Below are 23,721 nucleotides of genomic sequence, written 5' to 3'. Positions count from 1 at the left end.
AACAGTGTCATCTAACATCAGACATCAGCAAAACAGAGCAGTGCTCCACTAGATATGTCTATGCATGGATGGGAAAGAGACCATAAACCTCAGACTTTGTCATTTACGGTGGATATAAAAAGCCCATTAACAGGGAAAATGTCTAACGCTGGATTTAAAGCTTCTTTTTAGCAGACAATGTCTGCTGAGTCACAGAAACACACTTCAATCTTACTGTGAGCTCCAGTCACATTCTTCCCTCACACACTTCTTGTGGTCAGACAGAAAGGTCCACCACAGACCTGTCTTTTTGAAAGATGCGCAGATGAGGAGCTAAACGACTATTTTCAGTCTCTTCTTGGACATTAACTCCTCAGTGAGTCAGAACAGCTTTATCAAACATGACAACCCATTAAACATGTCCTGCAATAAAAGGCTGCAAAACAACAAGAGACAGGTGTTTTTTTAGGAAAAGGTGTACTTTGGGTGTGCAATAGTGTAACTATCAGATATATTACTCACAGACGTCACTCATCTGGTTACAACAAATGTATTATCACATGCTTCATTCACTCAAAGGTTATATTAAACTATTTGAAGAGTTTAAACATTTACAGTTGCACTTAGTGAAAACATACCGTACTAATACCTAAACTACACTTCCTCTCTTCCGTCGTCCCCGTCCTGTTTTTGCTGTTATTTTTCTCGTCTTCCCTGTCTATCCCTCCAGTCAGTAGGTCATGGCAGCTTGTTTGATTCACAGTGATCCCTAAAGCACTGGTCAGTGTATGCAGCTGATGGTGAGCCAGCAGGTAAAGCAACTACACAAACCCTCGCACCAGAAAGCTCCCCAAAAGTTCATGTCCCTGTCACCTCTAAGCAGCATGACTACCAGGGGTCGGCAGGTGTACCGTTCAATACCAGAAGACAAAGAAGCAGCACATGTTTGGTCCATTAAAAAAAATCAAAGATAAAATTGGTAAAAATAAATAGAGACACAAAGACATACTTGGATGTGATTTTTCTGTGTTTGAGTCAGATTACACATCTTGCCTCTAAAGAATTTGCTGTTGTATTAAAGCTTCTTCAAAAGAGAAACCTGGTGGTAAGTGCATATCTGACCAGAATGAATCATTTGACTATTTTAATGAAATCTTTGGCCGTTTTACAGAAATAAATCATTTTGAACCAGAGACTTAGGAAACTGTGTATCATAACTACTATCTGTTCAAAGGACATGTTAAAGAAGCCATAACAAGTACTAAGAAAAAGAGGAAATGCTCCCTTCAGGTCTGAGGTGAGTCCTTGCCTCAAGCAAATGAGTTCACTTATCTTGGTAACATGTTCCTGAGTGACAGCAGGGCGGGGTGAGAAATGGGGCTTTGTCTACAGTAACGAGGGAGTTTCTATGGTCCACTGCGGTGAAGAGCCAGCTGAGCCAAAAGACAAAGTTATTAATTTACTGATCTGTCGACTTTCCTTCTTGCCCTTAATGTCATGGAATTTGGATACTGTCCTAAAGAACAAGATCCTGGACAAGCAGCTGAAACAATCTTCCTCCTTAGAGTGGTCAGGTTCAGGGTAAGGAATTGCGGGGCTTGGAGTAGATCTGCCCAGGTTGTTTGCGTATCTCATTAGGATGCCTTCTGCTGGATGTTTTTGGGTAAGTCCCACAAGAAGCAGACCCCACAACAGGCCTAGAACTTATTTATACATCCTCTCTGGCTTGGGGACACCATGGGATCCACCTGGAGAGCGTCACCAGGGAAAGAGATGTGTGGGTTTCTCTCCTGGATCTGTTTGCTTACAATCCAACCTTGGATAAGCAGTAGTAAATGAATGAATGCATGAATGGTGGGATTACATCCATAAGTGAAAGTCACAGCCGTGCTTGTTGAAACAGAACAGCAATGCCAGACACGGCGTGAAAGGTAAACAAAGTAAATAGAAATCACTCACCAGGGATGAAGGAGAAAACAGTTTCATTAAAGCATGGGGACCTGTGCTTTTAGGGAGGGAAATGTTTGTGTGCATGGATGCACACATGTGAACGGGACGCTGTTGCAAAGGAAATAGATTTCTCTGCAAATTTACATATAAAGAGAGTTGTTTAATACATCTCCCACCTTTCATTCAATAGGGCCTATATGAAACACACAGCTTTGCACCTCCACCTGAACAACTGACATTTAAGAGTAAGGAAGAAAAGTACAGCGCATAAAGAGACTACAGTCCTAGAAGACGGCAATGGCTTCTGGCACGTATTGAAAGCTGAAGGTCCTGTACTATGCAGTCTATAAAAAGTGTGTTTTCTTTGTCTCTCCGTTTGTTCTTGCCTGGTCAGGGTCCCTGTGAGGGTTGGCTTACATCTGTGAGCAGAAACAATGCTTTCAAGGTTGCCTTCATTAGCTGGACCCCCAAGAAGAAAGCTTTTAGGGCTGTTTTGAAGAAAAGACATGAAGAAACTCTGGCTTATGCTGTATACATGTATAGGTGTGTGTGGGCGGATGAAGGTGTGGGATGTGGAGGGACATGGGCAAAGGTGTCAGGTTCACTTTCATCATCCAAATGTTTTCCTCCAGACATCTTTTACTGTGCTATCCAGGTCACTTAAGGCGACACAGTAACCGAGGAGTTGTACAACTGATACAGGAACATGCTGCAAGGGGAAGGTATATTGGCATTACACTTGAATAAAGACAAGCTTTACTTCACTGCAAAGGCAGAATGGGCACATCTAGGCACAAACAGACAATATGTTGTGTTTTTTTAAAGAGCAGGTTCCCTAAGAACCGTTCTTACTTTCTTTTTTTTAAAGGATCACTCACTTTGAGTTTAACTTGCAGGCTGAACATGAAAATAGTCTACCCCTACATCCTGTATTAGCTTCTGGTAGGAAATAGATGGGAAAAACACTCAAGCCCTTTTCAGACTGACATTCTGGAACATTTGCGGACAATTCAATCCGGTTTTTAACCGGAACTGTGTTTTCAGACACACCACTTTTGTACCGGAACTTGTCCTTTCGGCTGCGTTCACACAGCAGGGAAAAGTTCCAGATGTCTGACGGCGGCGGGGGGTGGGGTGGGGGGGAGAATCGGACCCATGTTAAGAAGAAGAAGAAGAAGAAAATATCATTTCTATAGCGCCTCTCAAGATAAAAATCACGAGGCGCTTAAGCATAATTCTGCGCACACGAAGACGCATAAGAGACCTAGATGATGAAGCTCAATGGTTAAAGGAATTACTGAAGCGGTGTGAAGCGCTCCGTCGCGCGTCTAGGCGGTACCGTAGGTGTCACGATCTGCCCCTGCCCGCCTGACTGTGTTCCTCTCCTGCCATGATTACCCTTATTGTTCTCACCTGTCCCTCGTTTACCTGCCCATGTTTCCCTAATTAGCCCTCTGTATTTAAACCACCTGTTTTGCCCCTGTCCTTTGTCAGTTCATTGTTGTTGTTTGTTGGTGTTCCTGTTCATCCCATCCTGCCATTAAACCATTTTTTTTACTTTTACTGAAGCCTGCATTTTTACCTCCTGCTCAGCTCATCCACACATGGTCCATCATCTCCACCTCCTACACCGTGACAGAATGATCTGACCAAACCGGGACCTGTGGTGAGCTAACACCTGCTCTCTGGAGGATTTATTTTTTGCTTTTTCTCCTTTAGCAGGAGGAGATTCTGGCCCAGGGTGTTGGCGCATCCTATCTGTTCTCCGGGGTGGTCAAGCCTCTGGGTGGGTTTTGGCGCATCCAGTCCGTTTCCTGTGGTGGTCGAGCCCTTCTCCTCTCCTGCTTTCTGCCCCCGTCCCGTTTGTGTCATGGAAGCCGCAGATCCTGGAGCTTTGAAGGAGTTACACCCCCTACGCACCCCATCAGTCTCCGGGGTGGTAGGGCTGGTCTCCCCGCTCTTCTCCTGCTTCCCTGCACCCAAGCCTCTGCCTGGGATCCAGCGAATCGTGCTGTGCACCTGCTCAGACCGGTTGTCGAGCACCTGCCGCCGAGCTGGGTTTCCTCGCGTCGCTCCTGCCGTTCGTCCACTTCCTGGTCCACGCTGTGGGGCTTATGCCTGCAGGTCTCGTGCTGCTGCAGCCTCTGCTGGGTCCCACGCCTGCTCCTGCAGTTCTCTGCCTGGGTCCCACGCCTGCTCCTGTCAAGTCCAGTTAAGTCTTCACGTCCAGCCAAGTCAAGTCTTCACGTCCAGCCAAGTCAAGTCTTCACGTCCAGCCAAGTCAAGTCTTCACGTCCAGCCAAGTCAAGTCTTCACGTCCAGCCAAGTCAAGTCCCGTTCCAGTCAAGTCCCGTTCCAGTCAAGTCTCGTTCCAGTCAAGTCCCGTTCCAGTCAAGTCCCGTTCCAGTCAAGTCCCGTTCCAGTCAAGTCCCATTCCAGTCAAGTCCCGTTCCAGTCAAATCCCGTTCCAGTCCAGTCAAGTCCCGTTTCTGTCCAGTCAAGTCCCGTTTCTGTCCAGTCAAGTCCCGTTTCTGTCCAGTCAAGTCTTCGAGTCCCCGTCTCCTGTCCAGTCTTCGAGTCCCCGTCTCCTGTGTTGTGTGGCCTTATGGGCGTCTGGTATCCGCCCTTAAGGGGGGGGGGGGGTACTGTCACGATCTGCCCCTGCCCGCCTGACTGTGTTCCTCTCCTGCCATGATTACCCTTATTGTTCTCACCTGTCCCTCGTTTACCTGCCCATGTTTCCCTAATTAGCCCTCTGTATTTAAACCACCTGTTTTGCCCCTGTCCTTTGTCAGTTCATTGTTGTTGTTTGTTGGTGTTCCTGTTCATCCCATCCTGCCATTAAACCATTTTTTTACTTTTACTGAAGCCTGCATTTTTACCTCCTGCTCAGCTAATCCACACATGGTCCGCCGTCTCCACTTCCTACACCGTGACAGTAGGAGGCGAGCTGCAGTGGTTCGCCGCTTGCTACAGCAGAGGGTTATCTAGGTGAGCACAGCGTCCCCCGGTCCCCTCCTCCTCCCCTTCCACCTTGTCCGGAACTTTACCTCACCAGTCTGAAGCAGCCACTCTGTCCGTAACATGTCCGGACCTGTTACTAGGGGCTTCGTCCGGATAAATTCTGGAACAAGTTATCCAGATGTTTGTATTCAGACACAAAGGTCTTACGGACAGAGTCCGGAACATTTCCGTTTTTCATGGCGTGTCTGAAGGGGGCTTCAGTTTAGAGACGCCTGACAGATTTACCTCACACTGTATATTACCAGTCATGGACTCACCCATTTTGACTCGCAACAGTGGAGGATGTTGTTGGTTTAGCATCCAAGAAACAGCAGAGAATTTCTTGGCTAGTAAAAGCTAACTGTTAGCATTGGCAAAAACACCACACAGCAGAACTCCTTCAGGCTTGTGTTTCTTGTGGAGAAAAAACATCAGCGTTGCAAAGCAAACAGAGTCAATGTGTTGGATAAAAACATTATTGAAATGATTTTGACCGTGTGACATCTGGTGTTGAAGTTAAACGAAGGTTTCATCCTCATTATTATTTTTTTTTTTTACTCTGTAGCTCCAACAGGGAGGTGTTCGACTTCGGCCTTGCTACCAGGACTGGTGCAGGTCTTGTTATCAGTAGAATTCCCTTGAGAAAGTCCAGACTACAGCTTCTTTGTTATACCAAGTACCTGGGAATGTTTTCTCCCTGGGTGAGAGTCTGAGAACGATGTGTGTGCGTTTATCTTTTAATGTGTGTGTGCTGTGTAACTTTAATAAAACCTTTCTGAAGGCGTCTGCCGGACGAGAGAACGAAATGACTACCGACTGGTGAGTATCTTTCATCTCTCCGACTTTGCAAAGTCTCATTGTTGATTGGTGTTTGATTATTGGTTATTGGTATTGATATAAAACCTGATAACTCTAACCCCCTTGTGTGTGTTGAACTTTCTTTGAGGTAATCCTGGACTGAACTCCTAAATTACCCAACACAATGCTAGGGTCTTGTTGCTACAAGCCAATCAGAGACGAGATGTTTGAATACCAGGAAATAAGATTCCAAATCTGGCCATCTTCTGCAACTTTCTCCTCCAGCTGACTTCAACGTTCTCAAACAGGTGCACCAGAGCTGATATGACTTACAAGGCATTCATTCCTACCAGAGACTGCTGCAAATGTATTAACTCGTTTACTGCCATTGACGACTAAAGTTGTCATTTGCATTTTTTTTTCTGTGTGGGCATCGGAACGAGCCCCTGCACCGTGAGAACAAACATCTCAGCTCTAAAGCCGATCTTTATCCACGTACGTCACACGTCACGTGATGAGGAAGCAGAAAATCCATGTGTTAGGTGGGAGATCGTAAAAAAGTGAGGCATGAACCGTAAAAGCTTCTGTCGATCACAATTCGACAACGGATTATGAAAGAACAGATAACGCTCGAACTGCACAGATTCTTCCTGATGTAAGAGGTGAGTCTCCTCTTTGATTTGTTTGTTTTGGTGTTGACATCATCATAGAGCGCAACGTTCTGCGAGTCTTTAAAAAACTGTAAAAATGCTGAAAAACGCTGGCAGCGAAGTGCTTTTCTGATCAGGAAACGGCTGGCAGTGAATGAGTTAAGAATGTGAGTAAAGTTGAACACAGCATTTGATCTGAGTGCTGAATGAGTAGCTGTAGGAACACACTAACACCGAATACCAACAAAATGTGACTGATATGTGAAGTTATGCCAGTAATGTTACAACATGGTGAAGTGCAGCATTTTTACATTAGTTTCAACACCACAGCAGCATTCCCTAATTTGACCATGAGGGGAGCTCTGGACTTTGGATAACACGCCTTGATCCTGCCTGCTATGGAGCAGCAGGCTCATGCTACGGTCCATGGAGCACCAGCAGCCTGTCCTCCACCTGCACACTGTTGTCAGTCTTAAAAAGGAGATAACCTAGCTTTTCAAACATGTTGCAGATAGAATGTTTGCTGCAGTGTGTAACAAATCCACTGGAATATCAACCTTTACAGTCAGTCCATATTCAGGAGACTAACCTCCGCCAAGCACAATGACATGCCTGTGTGCACAAACTGGGTTTGTCAGCAGAGTGGGATGAGACAGATGTGATACGAGTCTGGATTAATGTATTCTTTTCCTTCAGATAGAGGAAGGCTTAGTGAGGTTGACTGCAGGGCATGGCTGGCCCACATCCCACTGCTGCCATCAGGGATAGCAGAGGTGAAACAGATATGTTTGAGATGGACAAAAATGGATGAGGAGAAGAGCTGTCAGAAGCAGATGTGACCCCCCCCCCCCCCCCCCCCCACACACACACACACCTTTGCCCTCCGCTAACCTGAAGAAGTCATGCATTAGATCCTTTTGTCTTTACATGGAAACAGGTACTGCTGAGTTTCTTGATGAGACATGAACGGCAAAAATAATGGAGGAATAAAATCTGACAGAGAAAATGCTGCACCATCAGGGCTGGCTGTGAGTTAAGCAGGCTGTTCTCCTGCTATACTGTAACTTTGATCACTCCCTACATCCCTGAGTCTTTTTATTTTTACAATAACAAAAAAAAAGTAAAAAAAATTGATGAAACTGAAAATAAACTATATGAGAAGTTAAAGAGAGGTGTTGATGCTCTTAATTAAACCATTACGACAGACCAGCAGAAGTAAAACCAGTTAAAACAGAAATTTTAACAACTTTTGGGATTTTAGAGATTTAAAGGTTGTGGTATGTTCCGTAATCCCACACAGACAGGGCACACACAGATTAAACCCATGCTCCAAGTCTGAGATAAGTCATGCCCTTAACAAAAGGACAGCCACACATAGACCACACACAGCATTAAAAATGTATGCTAAATTAGCATAATTCACACTTGATCTAACATAATCTCTCACAATAAAATAACACACACACACACACACACACACGCACGCACACGCGCGCGCACACACACACACACACACACACACACACACACACACACAGGAATAAGCACACCGATGCCATGTGAACAGGAGTCACTGAGTGTGAAATGGATGCGGCCCTACAGCGCTGGTGCCATCAGCCTCAGCCAGCTGGCGGCGGTCCCAGCTCTTCCCCTCCACGCCACTGCCTTCCCAAAACCCTGCATGCTTTGATTTCAGCCAGCCCCTGGCTACCCAGACATCTGGAAGTTATTATTCAACAGAGCACGCCACAAAGCGGCATTTCCATAATGAAACATCACATTTAGTTGCAGCGCCCTGGTTTCTCCAGCTGCATACAGGCTGGTTACAACTGGTAGCATATTTCTGATCACTGACCACGTCTAGATCTCTCATCATTCGTCTATTCACGACTCCCCGGGAGCTTCACATTAGTGGACTCACTAGGACACAAGCAGAAACAGCCATTCGTTTGACCTTTAATACTCCATGGTTTAACACTGAGACTCATAACGTAGCATACAGTGAATTATTTCAAATGGCTGAATTACAAAAGTGTGAAGCTAAAGGCCAGCCTTTTCAGTGCTTGAACAGCGTACTTATCACAACAGCTCTCTCTCAGAGATCCTTTGCTGGCTGACGTCCTGCTCTCCGCTGGTCTCTGCAGCTCGTTTTCTGTCACCTCCTGTTTTCTAGATAATGCTGGTGGATTTTGTATAGAAAAATGCAGACGCAAATCTTTTTAACATAAACTCTTACAAGAAACGTGTCAGTCAGTTTTGAAATCTTAGAATTTTGTTGTAATTTTGAGCTGTTGCTGAACCTTGCGTGAATCCAGTAAACCCTTCATATTTCATTTCACAGTCCTCATTTCACTAATGTAAGAAGGATTTGCAGAACCTCAGCGGGTGACAGCTGATTCCTACACGAGACTGGCTGCTGTTCACCAAATCCCACAAATGACGTTTGTCTCGGACAGCGTTGGTCTGATGAAGAACTCACGTGTGAGACGTCTAAAGCTGCAGTGAGTAAGTGGACACGGCCTAATTATTTGTGTTGTCACCGGCTGATCTGATTACAGCTGCTGTTGGTATTGACTATCTGATCAGGCAGTGTGGTTCTGTGGTTATGGGGACAGCTCAGCTCTGGCTGCTCAGGCTTCACCTGACCTCTGACAGCTTTTAAATAGAAACGGAAGAGTCAAGAGCCCCCGGGGTGCATAGGCACAAGATGTTTTCCAATAACAGCTTAAGGCTGAGGGAAACATTCTCTCCCCCCCATGTGGCAGCGTGATTCTATCACTTTTAACCATCTGCCATTGCTGCCTCTCTGTCCCAATCTCTCTATTTCTCTAAAACCCTGAGGAGTTTTGACCTGATTCTGGGCCGTTAGCATCCCCAGACCACGGGAAACGAAAGCTCTGCGTTGATAATTGAAATTTGATGCATCCCATTTCTATGTGTAACTCACCTCATTGTCATTTTGCTCAGGTGATGGTGGGTCAGTCACCGCCAGCTGAATCACAGTTTCCCAGACATTTGTGTATGGGCCACTTGCTGTCAGTTTAAACTGAACTGGTTCATCCAGGCTGGCTACATCTCCCCGGGCGAAGATAAACCCATCCTGCCGCACGCTGAAGATGGGGTCGCTGCTCTGGAAAACCACGCCTTCGTTCTCCATGCAGTCGTCAAACATCACTGTGGACACAATAATAGAAAAGAGCTCAGAATGCCGTTTGTCAGAGATGGGTAACGGGGCAAACATTTGGGACTACATTAACTCATGTCTAGTCCGACACATTATTTTAGATCAAATCATCACAAGGACCTCTGACTATAGCTGAACAACAGATTGATTTTCAAATGAATATGTGCAAAAAAAAACATAGATTAGATTTCCTTTAAAGGTTTATGGAAGCAAGCTGAAAAAGATGTTTAGTAACAGAAAACCTCATCTACAGGCTGGAGATCTGGTTTGATTTGGAAAAAAGTCTCATAGTTGCAACGTTCCTCGTAAAAAAAAATAATAAAAAAGGTTTCTTTTCTTCTAAATTCCTTGTCCAAAAACATTGCAAAACTTTATAAATGAAGAGTTCATTTAGAAAACAGATATTCTTATTTATACACCGAGATTTTTATTATTTACTTTTATCATATTAGTCAAAATACAGTTTGGGGTTTTTGATCAAAATGACGGATCTGTTCTTGCAAATGAACCCTTCAAGAGAAGTTAATGATGATTTTGTTCTCTGACGACTACGTGCTGTGTGTCTTATAAATAAAAACATGTCTTCCTGGTAATTGATGGAAACTTTGAATAATTTCAACCACTTAGGAAGCAAAGTATGCAAACAAACAAACAAACAAACTCTCTCTCTCTCTCTCTCTCTCTCTCTCTCTCTCTCTAATTACTATTAATATTTAAGAAAATCTCCCAACAGCAGTCAACGGGCAATCAGGCGGGGTACACCCTGGACAGAGAGCCAAGCCAGGCCATCGCGGGGCAACACAGAGACACACAGGACAAACAATCATGCACACACACTCACACCTAAGGACAATTTAGACGGACCAATCAACCTAACAGTCATGTTTTTGGACTGTGGGAGGAAGCCGGAGTACACGGAGAGAACCTACGCATGCACAGGGAGAACATGCAAACTCCATGCAGAAAGACCCCAGGCCGGGAAGCGAATCCAGGACCTTCTTGCTGCAAGGCAACAGCTCTAACCACTGCGCTACTGCGCAGGGAAAAAAAAAAGGTATGCTAGTAAAAAGCAAAAACCAAATAATCACCCAGCTTTCATCTTTTGGCAGCAAGAGAAATCTGTACAACATTCACCTGGTTCAGTCCCATAAAAATATTTAAAAAAAAAATGAGATGGCAAACAGAAAAACTATGACCTTGTGTGACACATAAAAATGTTCTGTGATGTTGAAGACTTTTAAAGATTGGTGGCCCTTTGTGCAACATCCATTCATCATCCATTTTCTTCCACTTATCCAGAGTTGGGTCGCAGGGGCAGCAGCCTAAGCAGATATACCCAGACTTTCCTCTACCCAGCTATTCGGGCCAGCTGCTCCAGAGGAATTCCCTAGAAATCCGAGAGACATAGTCCCTCCAGCGTGTCCTGGATCTTCCGTTTAGGTCTCCTCTTGTATGGATGTACCCCAGAAACCTCACCAGGAAGGTGTCCAGGAGCCACCTTGACTTGCTCCTTTTGATGTGGAGGAGCAGCAGATCTGCTCTGAGCCCCTCCCAGATGACCAAGCTTCTCACCCTATCACTAAGGGAGAGCCCAGTCACCTTGCAGAAGAAAACTCATTTTGGCCGCTTTTATCCGCAATCTCGTTTTTTCGGTCACTACCCAAAGCTCGTGACTAGGGTTGTCACGTAACCGGTGTAGCGGTAAACCCCGGTAAAAAAGTTGATAATAATGATAACCGTCTTGTTTAAAAAAAAACTATATTATCTCGGTGGATTACCGTGGCTGCGGTGTAGGCGCAGTGACCCTTACCAGCCACCGTATCATCTGCTGAAGTAGCCGGCGGCACATGCGCACTTTGTTGTTTACAACCAAAACTTTCCTGAAGCTAAAGCTGAAATAATGGCTAAAGGAGGAGATGGCAGTGCTCATGACATTTATTATCCCTCAAAGAAGACAAAGTGGGAAGTATGGACATTTTTTTGGATATTCGAAGAATGCCGAGGGACAGTTAATAGAAGACGGCTATCCAGTTTGCAGCACATGCAGAAAAAGTGTCTGTGAAAGGCAGCAACGCTTCAAATCTCATGACACATCTGCATGACCATCACCCACAACTCTACAGTCAACGCAAGGCAAGTTAATGTTAGCGTTTTAGCTAAAATGCGTGATCCGAGGATTTGGGTTGAGGGAGAATGCAACGAGTTGCTATATAAGGCAGCCGCATCGCCCGCTACCTGCATATAAACCGTGTCGCGGACACCCCCATATTGAAATGACGCTATGCATTACGGGGCTCCCAGGGGCAGATAAGAGTTGGTCTCTCTCCGAGAATAATCATGAATTTAATAATGATTACTGCCTGATGACATTTTCTCATATCTGCAAAGCTCACTGGAAGGACACAAACCGAGGACGATATTTTCCTGATATAGGGTTTATTACTCAAGTAAGGGTAAAAAAAAAGTATCTGATTAGAAGGCTACTTGAGTACTGAGGAACATCTGATCTAATATTTTTAAAATGATGACATCAAACAGAAAAAAATAAGTTATGGTCAAATATTGGTATTTTAAAGACTAAAGGGTAAAAATGTAATCAAATAAACAACATAATTACAAAATATCAAATTTTAGGCAAAATTCAGACGTAAACTGAGGACAATATTTTCCTGATATACAGGGTTTATTTAGTTGTGTGAAAATGTAACACGTTTAAAAACAAATACCGCAATAATACCGAAAACCGTGACGATTTTGGTCACAATAACCGTGAGGTTAAATTTTCACACCGTGACAACCCTACTCGTGACCATAGGTGACGGTAGGAACGTAGATCAACTGGTAAATCGAGAATTTTGCCTTCCGGCTCAGCTCTCTCTTCACCACGAGAGATCAGTGTTGGTGTTGCACAAAGGTTGTACCAATCTCCAATTTCAGGATGACCAGTCAACAAGTCAGTCAGGTCTAGTTTGTGTTTAGACACACCATGAACCAATGCTTTTTCAACACACTCAGCTTATTTTTCTCCTCATTTATAGAATCCTCTTCCCCAGCTGCCAGCATCAGGCCGTCATGATTACCGAGAGATCCCTCATTGCAGTAAAGAGACGGAGCCGACAGAGAGATAACAGACTGGTTATCTCTCTGCTGAATCAGGACTCTCCTGCATTGATTGATGTCCTGTAGCATTAATAGATACTCTAAATTAGAAAACCCTACAAACAGCTCCTTTAAAGCTGTGTGTGCCTCGTTTATTAATGTAGATCTGGCCTCTCCTGTAGGGAATTTATAGATTAATCTTCTTTTTACTTCATTTTTTAAAAATCTAACTGTAAATCAAAACAGTGCATTATTTAATCCAGATATGTGGTTAATGTCTAAATAACAGGAGCAACACATTGAAATAAAACTCCTCTTTCAATGAAAATCGGTAGCTGCCTAATTCAATAAATACCAAAGTAAGAGGTAACTGTAAATGTAAAACATAATCACTCCTTGTGTGCGCACGTATGAGCGTTCTATTTTCAACGATCGCCTGTGTGTGTTGACCGTGACAAGCTGAACTAACTGTGCCAATACCCACACACAAATGCAGTGACAGGCTGTGCATGGAGTACCCAGAGGGTCTCGTTCTTGCACCAATTAAAGAAAAAGACAGCGCCAACTTTGCTCGTCCAAACAACACGTAAAAATACACACACACACACATGCACAAAAGCACACAGACCTCCAATGGATCTCCTTTCACTCAGCTGGGTCAATACTGCTATAAGAGAGATTATAAAAATCAGCCTACAACAAAGCAATGAAGCCCAGCGGCACAGTGCTGCACATTAACAAGTTGTCTAAAGCAGTGGGCCCAGGGTGTGCATTGATCTGGCAAATAAGACAGACACCCATGTGTGCCAAACAGCCAGCCAAGCACTTCTCTGCTGTCTAGTCGATGAGAACAATCACCCCGCTGAAATGTGGAAAATTCGACCAGAGCTGGGCTCCACAGTAAATGAACACAGTCAATCATTTCTTCATCATGATTACATGGACAGGAGTAAAATTCTCCCCTGCTTTTGCTTTTTCTTAAACATCTAGAGCAATATCACAAACCTAATTTTCACCCTTTTTCCCCTCACACCTTTCTAATTAAAGCTCCCATCTTTCTCCAACAAGGCAAGGACAAGGAGGACAGGAGGAGATGTGACCTTCTTATACTGTTCTTTGGACAGCCTGACAGGAAGTAGCTGACAAGTGTTGAAAGGAAAGTGAGAAAGGGGGAAAAAGAAGTCAAGAGGAGGGGGAGGCAAAGCTGAGGAGTGACAGAATGAAAAGGAGAAAAAGGGAATGGTAGAAAGGGAGGCAGATGAGAGGATGTGCAGAGGTGGCAATCAGACAGTGAAAGGGATGGAAGGATGTTAAAGGAGGGACAAATGAAAGGGAAATAAGCTTGTGGGCAGATAGCGGTTGCTAAAGAAATATTTCTGGAGGCGACACTGTTTATAGCTGTAGTCACTGGAACTGTTCAAAGTGTGGAGCACTGAATGCATCAGATGTCACTCTGCCCTACCAAAAAGAAAAGAAACCCCATTTTACAGGCTCTGATATCTGTTACAATCAGGCTCATTGTGAACAGGAGAGGATGATGTAGGAGGGAGAGGAGGAAACTGATGATAGTGATGCTGGAAGGAGAGGTGGAGGTGGAGTCACGGGAAAGGCAGTGGATGGAGCCCTGGCACAGGGATCCTGGCTCAGTGAACTGGCTCTCTCTCACACATCCACATTGGAATGGAGGGGATGCTCAGATGGCTGTTTAAACAGGTTAATTGGGCTGGCCTCCCGAGAGACCAGGACAGATGGATAGAGGGATAGAATGAGAGAGGAGAGGCAGTGTTGAAGGGAGAGATGATGGTGGGAGATGAATATGGCCTCTGATCAGAAGCACCATGGGGAGTGTAGGCAGCCTAATCAGAGCGGTGCGGAGCTGTGCAGTGAGCAAGGCCCTCAGTGACTGACTACACAAGTCCTGTCCACCACTGATACCAGGGAGGACAAATATGTGATGGAAGGCTGTTTACTGCTATGTTAGAAACCCATCAGAGGGAACGATGACTCACTGAAGCCAATCATCAAGAGTGGTTCATCTTTCTGTCCTTCCAAGAAACTTACAAAGGCACGATGACCAGCTTGTACCTTCAAAAGGCTTTCAGTCTGCAGGTACGGGAAGACAAGAGCAGACAGGAAACACCTGCCAGTGGGCGCTTTTCAAACTTTCTTTATCAAGAAATAAACATCAAAGTGAGTAACAAATGTTTCATGCCAAACTAGAAGATAATCATCAGCCAAATATGTATCAAAGCAACGCTGTTTGTTTTAGAGCTTGTTTTCTTTAAAAAGCTGCTTGTGTTGCTTCACTTATCTGTCTGTTTCATGTTTTTGGTCTATTCTATGAGTATATACGCTCGAGAAATTCACACAATGAACTTCAGTCATATTTGATAACTACAAAAGCAATCACAATGCTCTTCCCAAAGAGGCTTTTAAGTTTCCACAAGCAAAAGGATTTCACTTTTGTTTCTTTGCTTACTGGAAGGAAATAAGAAACATGTGAGAGAAAAGATATATATTCTAATGTTTACCCATCAGGCACAAACTGAATGTTCAGCGTGTGTGAGAATGGGAAAAATAGGGATTCCGTCTAGAGAGCACATCTCCTTTTAAATTTAATCATGAAACAACTTTGTTGTTTCCCAATTTCTTCTCAAAACTTTTTTAGTCCTGGTCGCACAAAAGAGCTGCACTCCTGCAGCAGACCCTGAAGTGTGTGTGTGTGTGTGTGTGTGTGTGTGTGTGTGTGTGTGTGTGTGTGTGTGTGTGGTATGGATGGATTGTGATGTCTTATCTAAAATTAAACAGCTTGACTTTGTGTTTTGTTTGGCTGAACATCGATACACTTTACTTCACTGCTCCACTTTCTGTGTAAGGATCCAACGTGTCAGCATGAGATATTAGGATCTCAGCTCGCTGCATCTTCTCTTGCTGTTGTTTAACATTAAATTTTAACTCAATGGATGAGCAAGTGGATAGATACGTAGGTGGACTAAAGGTGAACACAATTTATTTAAAGTATGGACTCCACAGGGTCAGAAACGCCTCCCTACGTAGAACATTTTTCAAGCAGTGATGCTTTAAAGTTGATTTAAAGCTCCTATGTAATTAAAAGTGTAATACTACTTATAGTATTGTCTGATTTCTATATGGTTTATGTTAAATATCTGCGTTATAGAGCAGCAAAGTTACCTCATTTCGTGTTATTCGCTTTAAATTGTGCTGGACCAAATTTAATTAGGTTGGAATTAGCATCATAAACAGGAAAACCTTTCCCTTTATTCTGATTAGGTCCACCAGTTAGGTTTAACCCTCTCAGGCTCAAAACAAGTTTTGATAAAAGGACGAACAGCTAAGTCCTTCAGAAGTACTTCTGAGTTAAAAAATGCTCATGAAATACTGTACGTATGTGGAGTAACCAGCTTGATGTGAGCACTATCTCTCCCATAATACTGATCAAGATCTGTCAGGTGTAGAAACAGATGTATAACATAATATATTGTTTTGCTACAGCTCTATGTAGACCTCAAATGTCCTTTTGCATCACAGTTTACCAGTACAGTGTCAGTGAGCATGTTTGTATAGAGTTACAAACTAATTATGCATAAATATTCATGTGGTGCCCAACCAGAAAAACCACAGGACATCGTTCTTGACTAATCAACATCTCTAATGACTGATTAGTATTCCTCCTGATAAGCACTAAAGACCCTGATTGAAATTCTTCCATTCCCAGACATCTGTTTTTCAAAAGGAGACTGTGCTTCTGCTTGTTTGTTATGTATTAAAATGGCACATAACAATGTTTTGACGTTATGTTTTATTTGTCGACTCAACTGTTATTTCAATCGAAATTTACTTGATGTGGGTTCACCTCACCTTCTCAAGTCTGTCCACATGTTAGTGTTTTGTTATACGATTGTCCGTTAGACCTTTTTTTGATATTTGTTTTGTTTTTTTTGACTTTCTTGTATCTCTTTTTCCATATTATTTTTCAGTTTCCCAATGCACCCTCATTGCTCTTCTCAGAGGTTCATCTTCAGGGGTCGGGCAACGTGCAGCATCGCTAAACAATGCAGCCCCCAGAGGTCAAATAGCAGTGTGCTGGAATAAAAACCAGCATGTGCAAGCTAAGTGCTAAAGACATATTATATACGAGAAAAGGAAATGAAGGAGCTAATAGACATGAGCAGTACTTAGGGTAGGGTTATCACTCAAATAAACTTTAAGTGTCTTTCAAGCACAAGAGCATAACTATGTATATAATTACAGGATGCAATGTAGAGTGAGCCAGAGACTCGTGTTTTCCCCATCATGTAGAGATTTTACACAACATCTCATTTCCATTGCTTGTCTACATTACATGCTTGTGTGGAGACAAGAGAAATGGATGTCAGCACCACCATCAGAGGGAGTAAAAGAGAAGATTGGAGTCTGCTGGCAATCAAAGCTTGTTTCAGTGACGACTGGGTGAAAAGACATAACAGGAAAGAAGAATAAGGCAGAGTAAAACCCCTCAGGAAGAAAAAAGTTCAGTTAAAACAAAACTTTTCTGCACCGTGGTTATCAACGCTATACTAGAAGAAGCACACCTTCACGTTGAGACATACAAGTAGCACAGGCAGAAGGTATTTACACAGCAGCTCATATCCCTACACTCGGTCCCTCGCAGCTCCCGTTTGACCTTTTTACCTTTCTTTTCAGTGGTTGTGGTTCTGTGCATTTTTCTGGATCAATAGTCTACAAATTCAATGATGGATTTAATACATGCTGCATAGATTACTGTTCTCTGAGGCCGCGACCCAGAAATTATAATTGTGTACAACTGCAACATCTAAAGCCCTGCAGCAAGAGATCAGATACAGTCTGACCAGGAGGACTGAACACAGAGGAGGACGTCATGAGTCTGCGTTTGTTTGTGGTACACGGTCTGGTGTCAGAACAGTGGCCAATGGCTCAGAGGAATGAGACACAATGCTAAATGAGGCCTGGGAGACACTGAGGCAGAGAGGGGACCATCTTGTTTTGGGGAGCGCCGCTGTCAGCAGTTTGCATCAAATCAATAAGAGTTCTTCATCATGAATTATACAATTTAACTGATATCACTTATGGTCTCCAAAAGTGAAATAGAAAATACCCAGTAACAGTAAAAACTCTTTAAAGTGTTAGTCAGCCCCGAACAGGATCTTACTCCACCCACGACTCTGACAGCAACGGGGAAGACGATCTGGGACCCCTCGCCCCCACCCATGGAAAGGATCTGTGTTGTCACCAAGCAAACAACAGAGAGACTTCTTTTCAAGGTTTGAATTTCAATGATATTTTCTTACCATATTATTAGGTTCACACATCCATAAAAAGTTAATTAATAACACTTAAACTGTTTTGCTCCACAACGTCATCGTCAGCCTGCATTCAATGGCCAAAATGAAATCCATTAAACTAATGGTTACTGGGAGTTCTAGTGTTAAGGTAGGTACGTTTACAGAAAGCTGTCAGATTTCCAGTGTAGTTAACTGATTGGTTGTAACTTCCATAGAAAGTTTATATGGTTTATTGTCATGGTGGTGGCAGGCTCATGCATGCACTAAAGGTGGCTTGTTCCATGATTGCTACAGAGGACTGTCTTGGGGTCTAGGAATAAAGATAATCAAAAGAAACAGGAAAAAGCAAACTAATATTATCAACCATTTACTAGAATCAGTATTGAAATTTGCTGGAAAGTTGCCCAAAGGAGAGCAATTCAACTCAACCTAACTCAACTTCTATTCATTTTATTTGTTTTTGCCAAACATTTTTTGCTCCTTTTGTCTTCCGGTTTATCTTCATGAAAAAAAAAATCAATATCCAGGTTGTCACACCCTGCCAGGAGCCCAGCTCTTTGTTTTCTGTTTTACTTTGACATCCTCCTCTCTCCTCTGTGTCACTTCCTGTCCTTCGTTAACCAGATTCATCCCAGCTGTGTTCACTTGTATTTAACCACTCTCTGTTCTCCCTTTCAGTCGCCAGTTCGTTGCTGTCTTCTAGCTCTTCGTTCCAGCCGTGATTAGTGTTTGCTCTCAGTATTTTTGACTTAGTTTTGGTGCATCCGTTTCTGCTCTTGTTGCCAGCTAACTTGGAATTGCTTGTTGGAATATTTACCTGCTTTTTGACCTCTGCCTTAAAGGACATTTGCCTTTTACCTCCTTGTTCTCCAGCCTTGCTTTTGGGTCCAGATCCCTATACCTGACACATGTGGTATTCTTGTTTGGAGCAGAACAGTTCATGTATTTGTCAAATGTGCATCCAATCTAACCCTTGATGTCTGTGAGAATTAGGACCTCACCCCTTGTCACTTCACAACTTCAAACCCCCCCCCCCCCCCCCCCCCCAAGTTATACCTTCTCTTGTGATGGAGGACAGAAGGACAAATGCAGATATACCAAAATAAAAAAGGCAGCTTAGTAGATAAAAAAACAAAGGATTCAACACAGATTTTACTTTAATCTTTGCCCGCAAGAATAAAAAAATACTCGTAAGAAAAAATAAAGGATTTTCATATTGTTTTCTCAATAAAGCAAATAGTCCAAAATTGCTTTCTTCAACTGCTGCAGGAAATGCAGGCTGTGTATCTCGAATCTAATCAACATCTCTCTATCAAAACTTTAACAAAAGTTTCTGTTTTCCAATTTCAGAGGTCACAGCACAAACCAGAGAGTCCTTCTGGCTTTTTAAATGTAGAAACCCGTAGAAGTAATTGCACATTCTGTATGTAGGCTAAGCAAAAAGGTTTCACAGTTGTTTTGATCACTTCTTTGTTCTTGTGAAGACATAGCCTGGCAAGCCAGACTAAATACATGTATTATTTAGTCTGGCCACGCTCCATTGACGGCTCTCAGTTGTGGGGCGGGTTCTACCGTTGTCTTTCAAATGATCTCCGCATTCCACTGGACAATGAATGTGACATACTCTTGTTTCACTCTGTTGCATCATCCCACCCACCAGGCATATAGAGTGCCCTGATTGGCCCACAAAGCGGATAAAGCTCTGTGATTTGTTCACTAAGCAGATAGAGCACTATGATTGGCCCACCATTATGGACCAATCACAGCTCTTTATGTGTTTAAACCCCTCTAGAGAGTTGTGACTGGCTAGCCAGAGTCCTGGTAGGAGCTGCTGAGGTTCCAATGGAGCATGCCTAGACCATTCTTTGCAAAGCAAGAATTTGGTCTAGTTCACTAGGCTAGTGAAGACAGGCATTGAGCTGTGATTCGTGGGATCCAGTGGCTGGTGTTGGACCACCATGACTGAATGAGAAGCTCTAAAGTCTCAGAAAAGTGCTCAGTTGAAAGTTTAATGTAACACTGTTATCCCAAACCAGTACAAAGACCGGAAATACGTTCTAATTACAAATGGCTGGTAGAAGGGATGTGATAAACCACCAAAGGGTTCCTGAGCACAGCTGTGTCTGCAGCTCAGCCGGGGATGGGTCAAATGCGGAGAACAAATTTCACACACACCAGTGTGTGTGTGACAACTAGTGGGACTTTAACTTAACCTTAATATCCTAAAGAGAAAGGTGCAAAATTGCTACATTGGTTTTAGAATTAAAACCTTAGTGTAAACAAATAGTTTTTCCATAGGAAATTTGATTAGTTCATTGGTTGAGTTAAACCATGTTAAAGTTGTGGGAAACGTGTTTCTTCAATACATTTGCAGTGGTTTCTGGTAGGCCTTGCAAGTTGTTCTCAGGGCAAGAAAAATCCCAGAATTACTTGCATCAGCACTGACAAGTCTGCTGCCACACAGAGGAGCAGCAGACGAGTCTCGATTCCTGATTTTTGGACATCTCGCCTCAAATTGGATAACAGCAATGCAACTCTACCACTGACTTGAAATGTGGATGTTTTATCTCCACAAATAACTCAAGCCTGGAATAGTTTTTCTGTGTGGTGAAATTGCTAATGCTAACAGTTAGATTTTCTTAATCAGGACGCTCTCTGTTGATTCCCGGACGCTACAAGAAAAATCAGCCTTCCCCTCTGCAATTTAAGGTGAGTCCATGAATGTTAAGTGACGTAGATCAGTCAGGCTTTTCAAATTCTAGCATCTCACTGTCTATTTTCTCTCAAAAGTGAATGCAGGAGACTGTCTTCATGTTCATCCTGTAGGAAAAACTCAGAGTGACTGATTATAATTAGAAATAGTCATTAAAAATGTTTTTTTTCATTCAACCACACCTTTAAAACCATTTAGAATGAAGTAAATTTAAAAATAATTCCCTCTAAACATTTGAAAAGTAGGTAGTAAGTATACATTCCTACATTCTTCCTTTATTAGATGACCCAATCTTTTATACCAACTATTTACAATTAATGCAGATTCAGTGTTCTAATTGAGATCTGAAGAAAGAACACAGAGCCATTATAGCCCTGGATTTAATAGCAAGCCGTAATGGTATTTGTTATTTAACATGTGTATTTATAGCTGTTTTTTGTTTCCTTATGTTCATCCTTTAGACTATTCCATAATTTGATGATTTCAAGATTTTTTATACTTTTCGCTTGTGTGAAGCTCTTAAATTTTCCTGTCTGAGTGAAAAAGTACAATTTTTTTTAGGTAAAGCAACTTTTAGAATAAATAAAAAGTCCTTTTTGTGTAAGAATCTACTTTCAAAACTGTCGGCGACGTTCTTCCTTCTGTTTCCAGAGCGTTGTTTCTTACGCGTGAACAGTCATTTAATGTTTACTCATTATTACAATTCGTGTCTGACAAAGAAGCTTAATTACAAAAAGTACTTCACTGATTTGGCATTACACTCCAAAGAAACAAACAAACAAACAGAAATGAGAAACTATATGAATGTTTTAGTGCTCAAAGATCCAGAGCTTCATTGTTTTTGTTAAGAACATTTTAAAACAAGGTAATTTAATCAAATCGCTTCTCTTGAACATCTTTGTAATCCTTATTTTAGGTATTGTTCACCATGGTTAAAGCCTGCACATCTTAACACAAATATCCAGTCTTGAGTGATTTTCTTGATGGAATTTAAACCTTTTCTTTTTGAGCAGAAATGCCTATACATGTTTACCCATGACCGGAGGTCCAACTAAAATCCATAAATGCCTCACATGTAATTCCTCTGTAAGTAATAAGGCCAACAAGTGCACCATAACTGGGTTTGGCATGCTACATTAAGGAAATGAAGAATAGCAACAAAGGTGGAAGGTGGCTTAGTTTTCAGCATGTATGGGTGGACTTCATACATTATCCTGTTAAAGAGGTTTTAACCCTTTGGCATTGTGGTCAAAACAGCAGGATCCTTCAGGCTTTTGTTAGTTGTGAAGATAAAACTTCAACATTGCAAAGCAGTCAGTGGTAGAGTCACATTGGTGTCAGCCAATCAGAGGCGAGATGCCCAAATATAAAGAAGACTCTAAATCCCGCGTTCCGAGGCTCACCTCTCATGTCGCTCACTTTTAGCTCCTGAAACAATAGCACTAGAGATTTTCCCCCACAGAGGTGGTCTCACAAGGCATGCATTAATACTAGAGGGCACTGCAGATGTGTTCAAAAACCAACAAACTTCCACTTTTAACACCTTAACACATTTAGATGTGAGACCTTAAACCATATCAGAGATTCCCATTATTTAGACTTTAGTGTTTGTTGAATGATGAGTCAATCTGGATCAAGCACACACTGTTCTAACGCCTACTTCACCCTGGAAGCATCAGCAGAGTGGGACGGCAGCGGAAGGATTTACTTGCGACTTTTGCTGTGTGCCAGGACACACTGGGAGAATCTCAGCAGTGCTCCTCTGCTATCCTGCTCGCTGAACTCACAAGATCACAAAATCTTTCAAGACTTCAAAGGTCATGGTTTGTTTCTGCCATCTGTCATTAAACCAAAAACAAGGAAATCATGTTTAATATTGTTGTTTGATGTCAAATATGATGTTGTTCCTCTCTACTGCCAGGATTAAAGCCATATGAACACTGATGCACTTCTTGAACCATGCTAGGAGTAAATAAGTGGTTAGGTCACATGTATGTATGTAATCTACATCGCTGTAGTGGTCTTTTATTTTGAAAATTACCAGGGGTTTTACACTGAAACCGTATATGATTTCCTGTCTAGCCCTAAGTTAACTGTGGAAATTGATGTGTCCCAGAAGCGGCTTGCGGCAGAAGTAGAACCTGATCTGATCTTTCGCAGCGCCACTTCTGGAACACACCTGAATATTTCCGTGTTGCTGCTGGTTTGAATCACCCCATAGACTATAATGGAATCTATCTGAAGCAGCGATGCTCCAGAGAGCGACCGATAGAGTGATAGTAGAGGTAAGGTTAAGACTGCATGTATAATCTCTGTGTGTATTTAATAAATTCAACAAATAATTTATCATAATGAAGAAAATAACATTTTGGTAAATTCTGACACAATTTACAAATTTAACATCCTTGGCCTCATTCTAGCTTGTGTGGAATGAAGAACACACTGTAGGGGTAGGGCTAAATAGGTGTTTACTTCTGCCTACTCCATTTCAAACACATGACTGGAAGGATGAATTGCAATGAAGGTGTATGCACATGCTTGAAACAGATATACTACTACTACTAAACTTTCAGTGTCTGCTGCAAAAGAAGTAGTGGATTTTTTTCTGGCATTTTGCTGACTTCAGGAGTTGAAAGCACTGTTTCAAAAGGCTGCAGGAGCTGCTGTGGGCTCCGCCCCGAACTCGAAGCCCAAAAGCAGACAAGGCTAAGACCACAATCCCCTGTTGGTGTAATTATCAGACAAAGCACAGCGAAGTAGGTGTTGGCTCCATCACTGCAGCATTACCTGTAAGTGTCAAGAAGAGAAAGTTGGACTGGAAGGAGATTTTTTTTCTTGATCCAGCAGAAGTATGAAAAACTATACATTTTATTTATTGAAGCATTAAAGGTTGAATATGGAAGAATTTAATTAAAAAAACACCTCCACGGGGCATTTAGAAGGGTGCAGAATGAAGGTACATAATTTCCTTTAAAAGCTATATAAAAAATCATCAAATATTTATTTTGACGACACAACACT

The 23,721-nt window shown here is 42.6% G+C and overlaps 1 protein-coding gene across 2 annotated transcripts in view; it reads right to left on the bottom strand.

The window, feature by feature from the left end:
* Positions 1-23,721, bottom strand: part of LOC107391180 (cadherin-4) — a 345,981-nt gene that overhangs the window by 101,439 nt on the left and 220,821 nt on the right. For both annotated transcript variants that reach the window (XM_054746084.2, XM_070545026.1), the window contains one exon: positions 9,328-9,554. In XM_054746084.2, the coding sequence (XP_054602059.2) occupies positions 9,328-9,554 (227 nt within the window). The remainder of the gene's footprint in view (positions 1-9,327; positions 9,555-23,721) is intronic.

The sequence above is a fragment of the Nothobranchius furzeri genome, chromosome 15 (assembly GCF_043380555.1).
Source record: "Nothobranchius furzeri strain GRZ-AD chromosome 15, NfurGRZ-RIMD1, whole genome shotgun sequence".
Lineage (NCBI taxonomy): Eukaryota > Metazoa > Chordata > Actinopteri > Cyprinodontiformes > Nothobranchiidae > Nothobranchius > Nothobranchius furzeri.
This window is presented reverse-complemented; position numbering and strand designations above follow the sequence as displayed.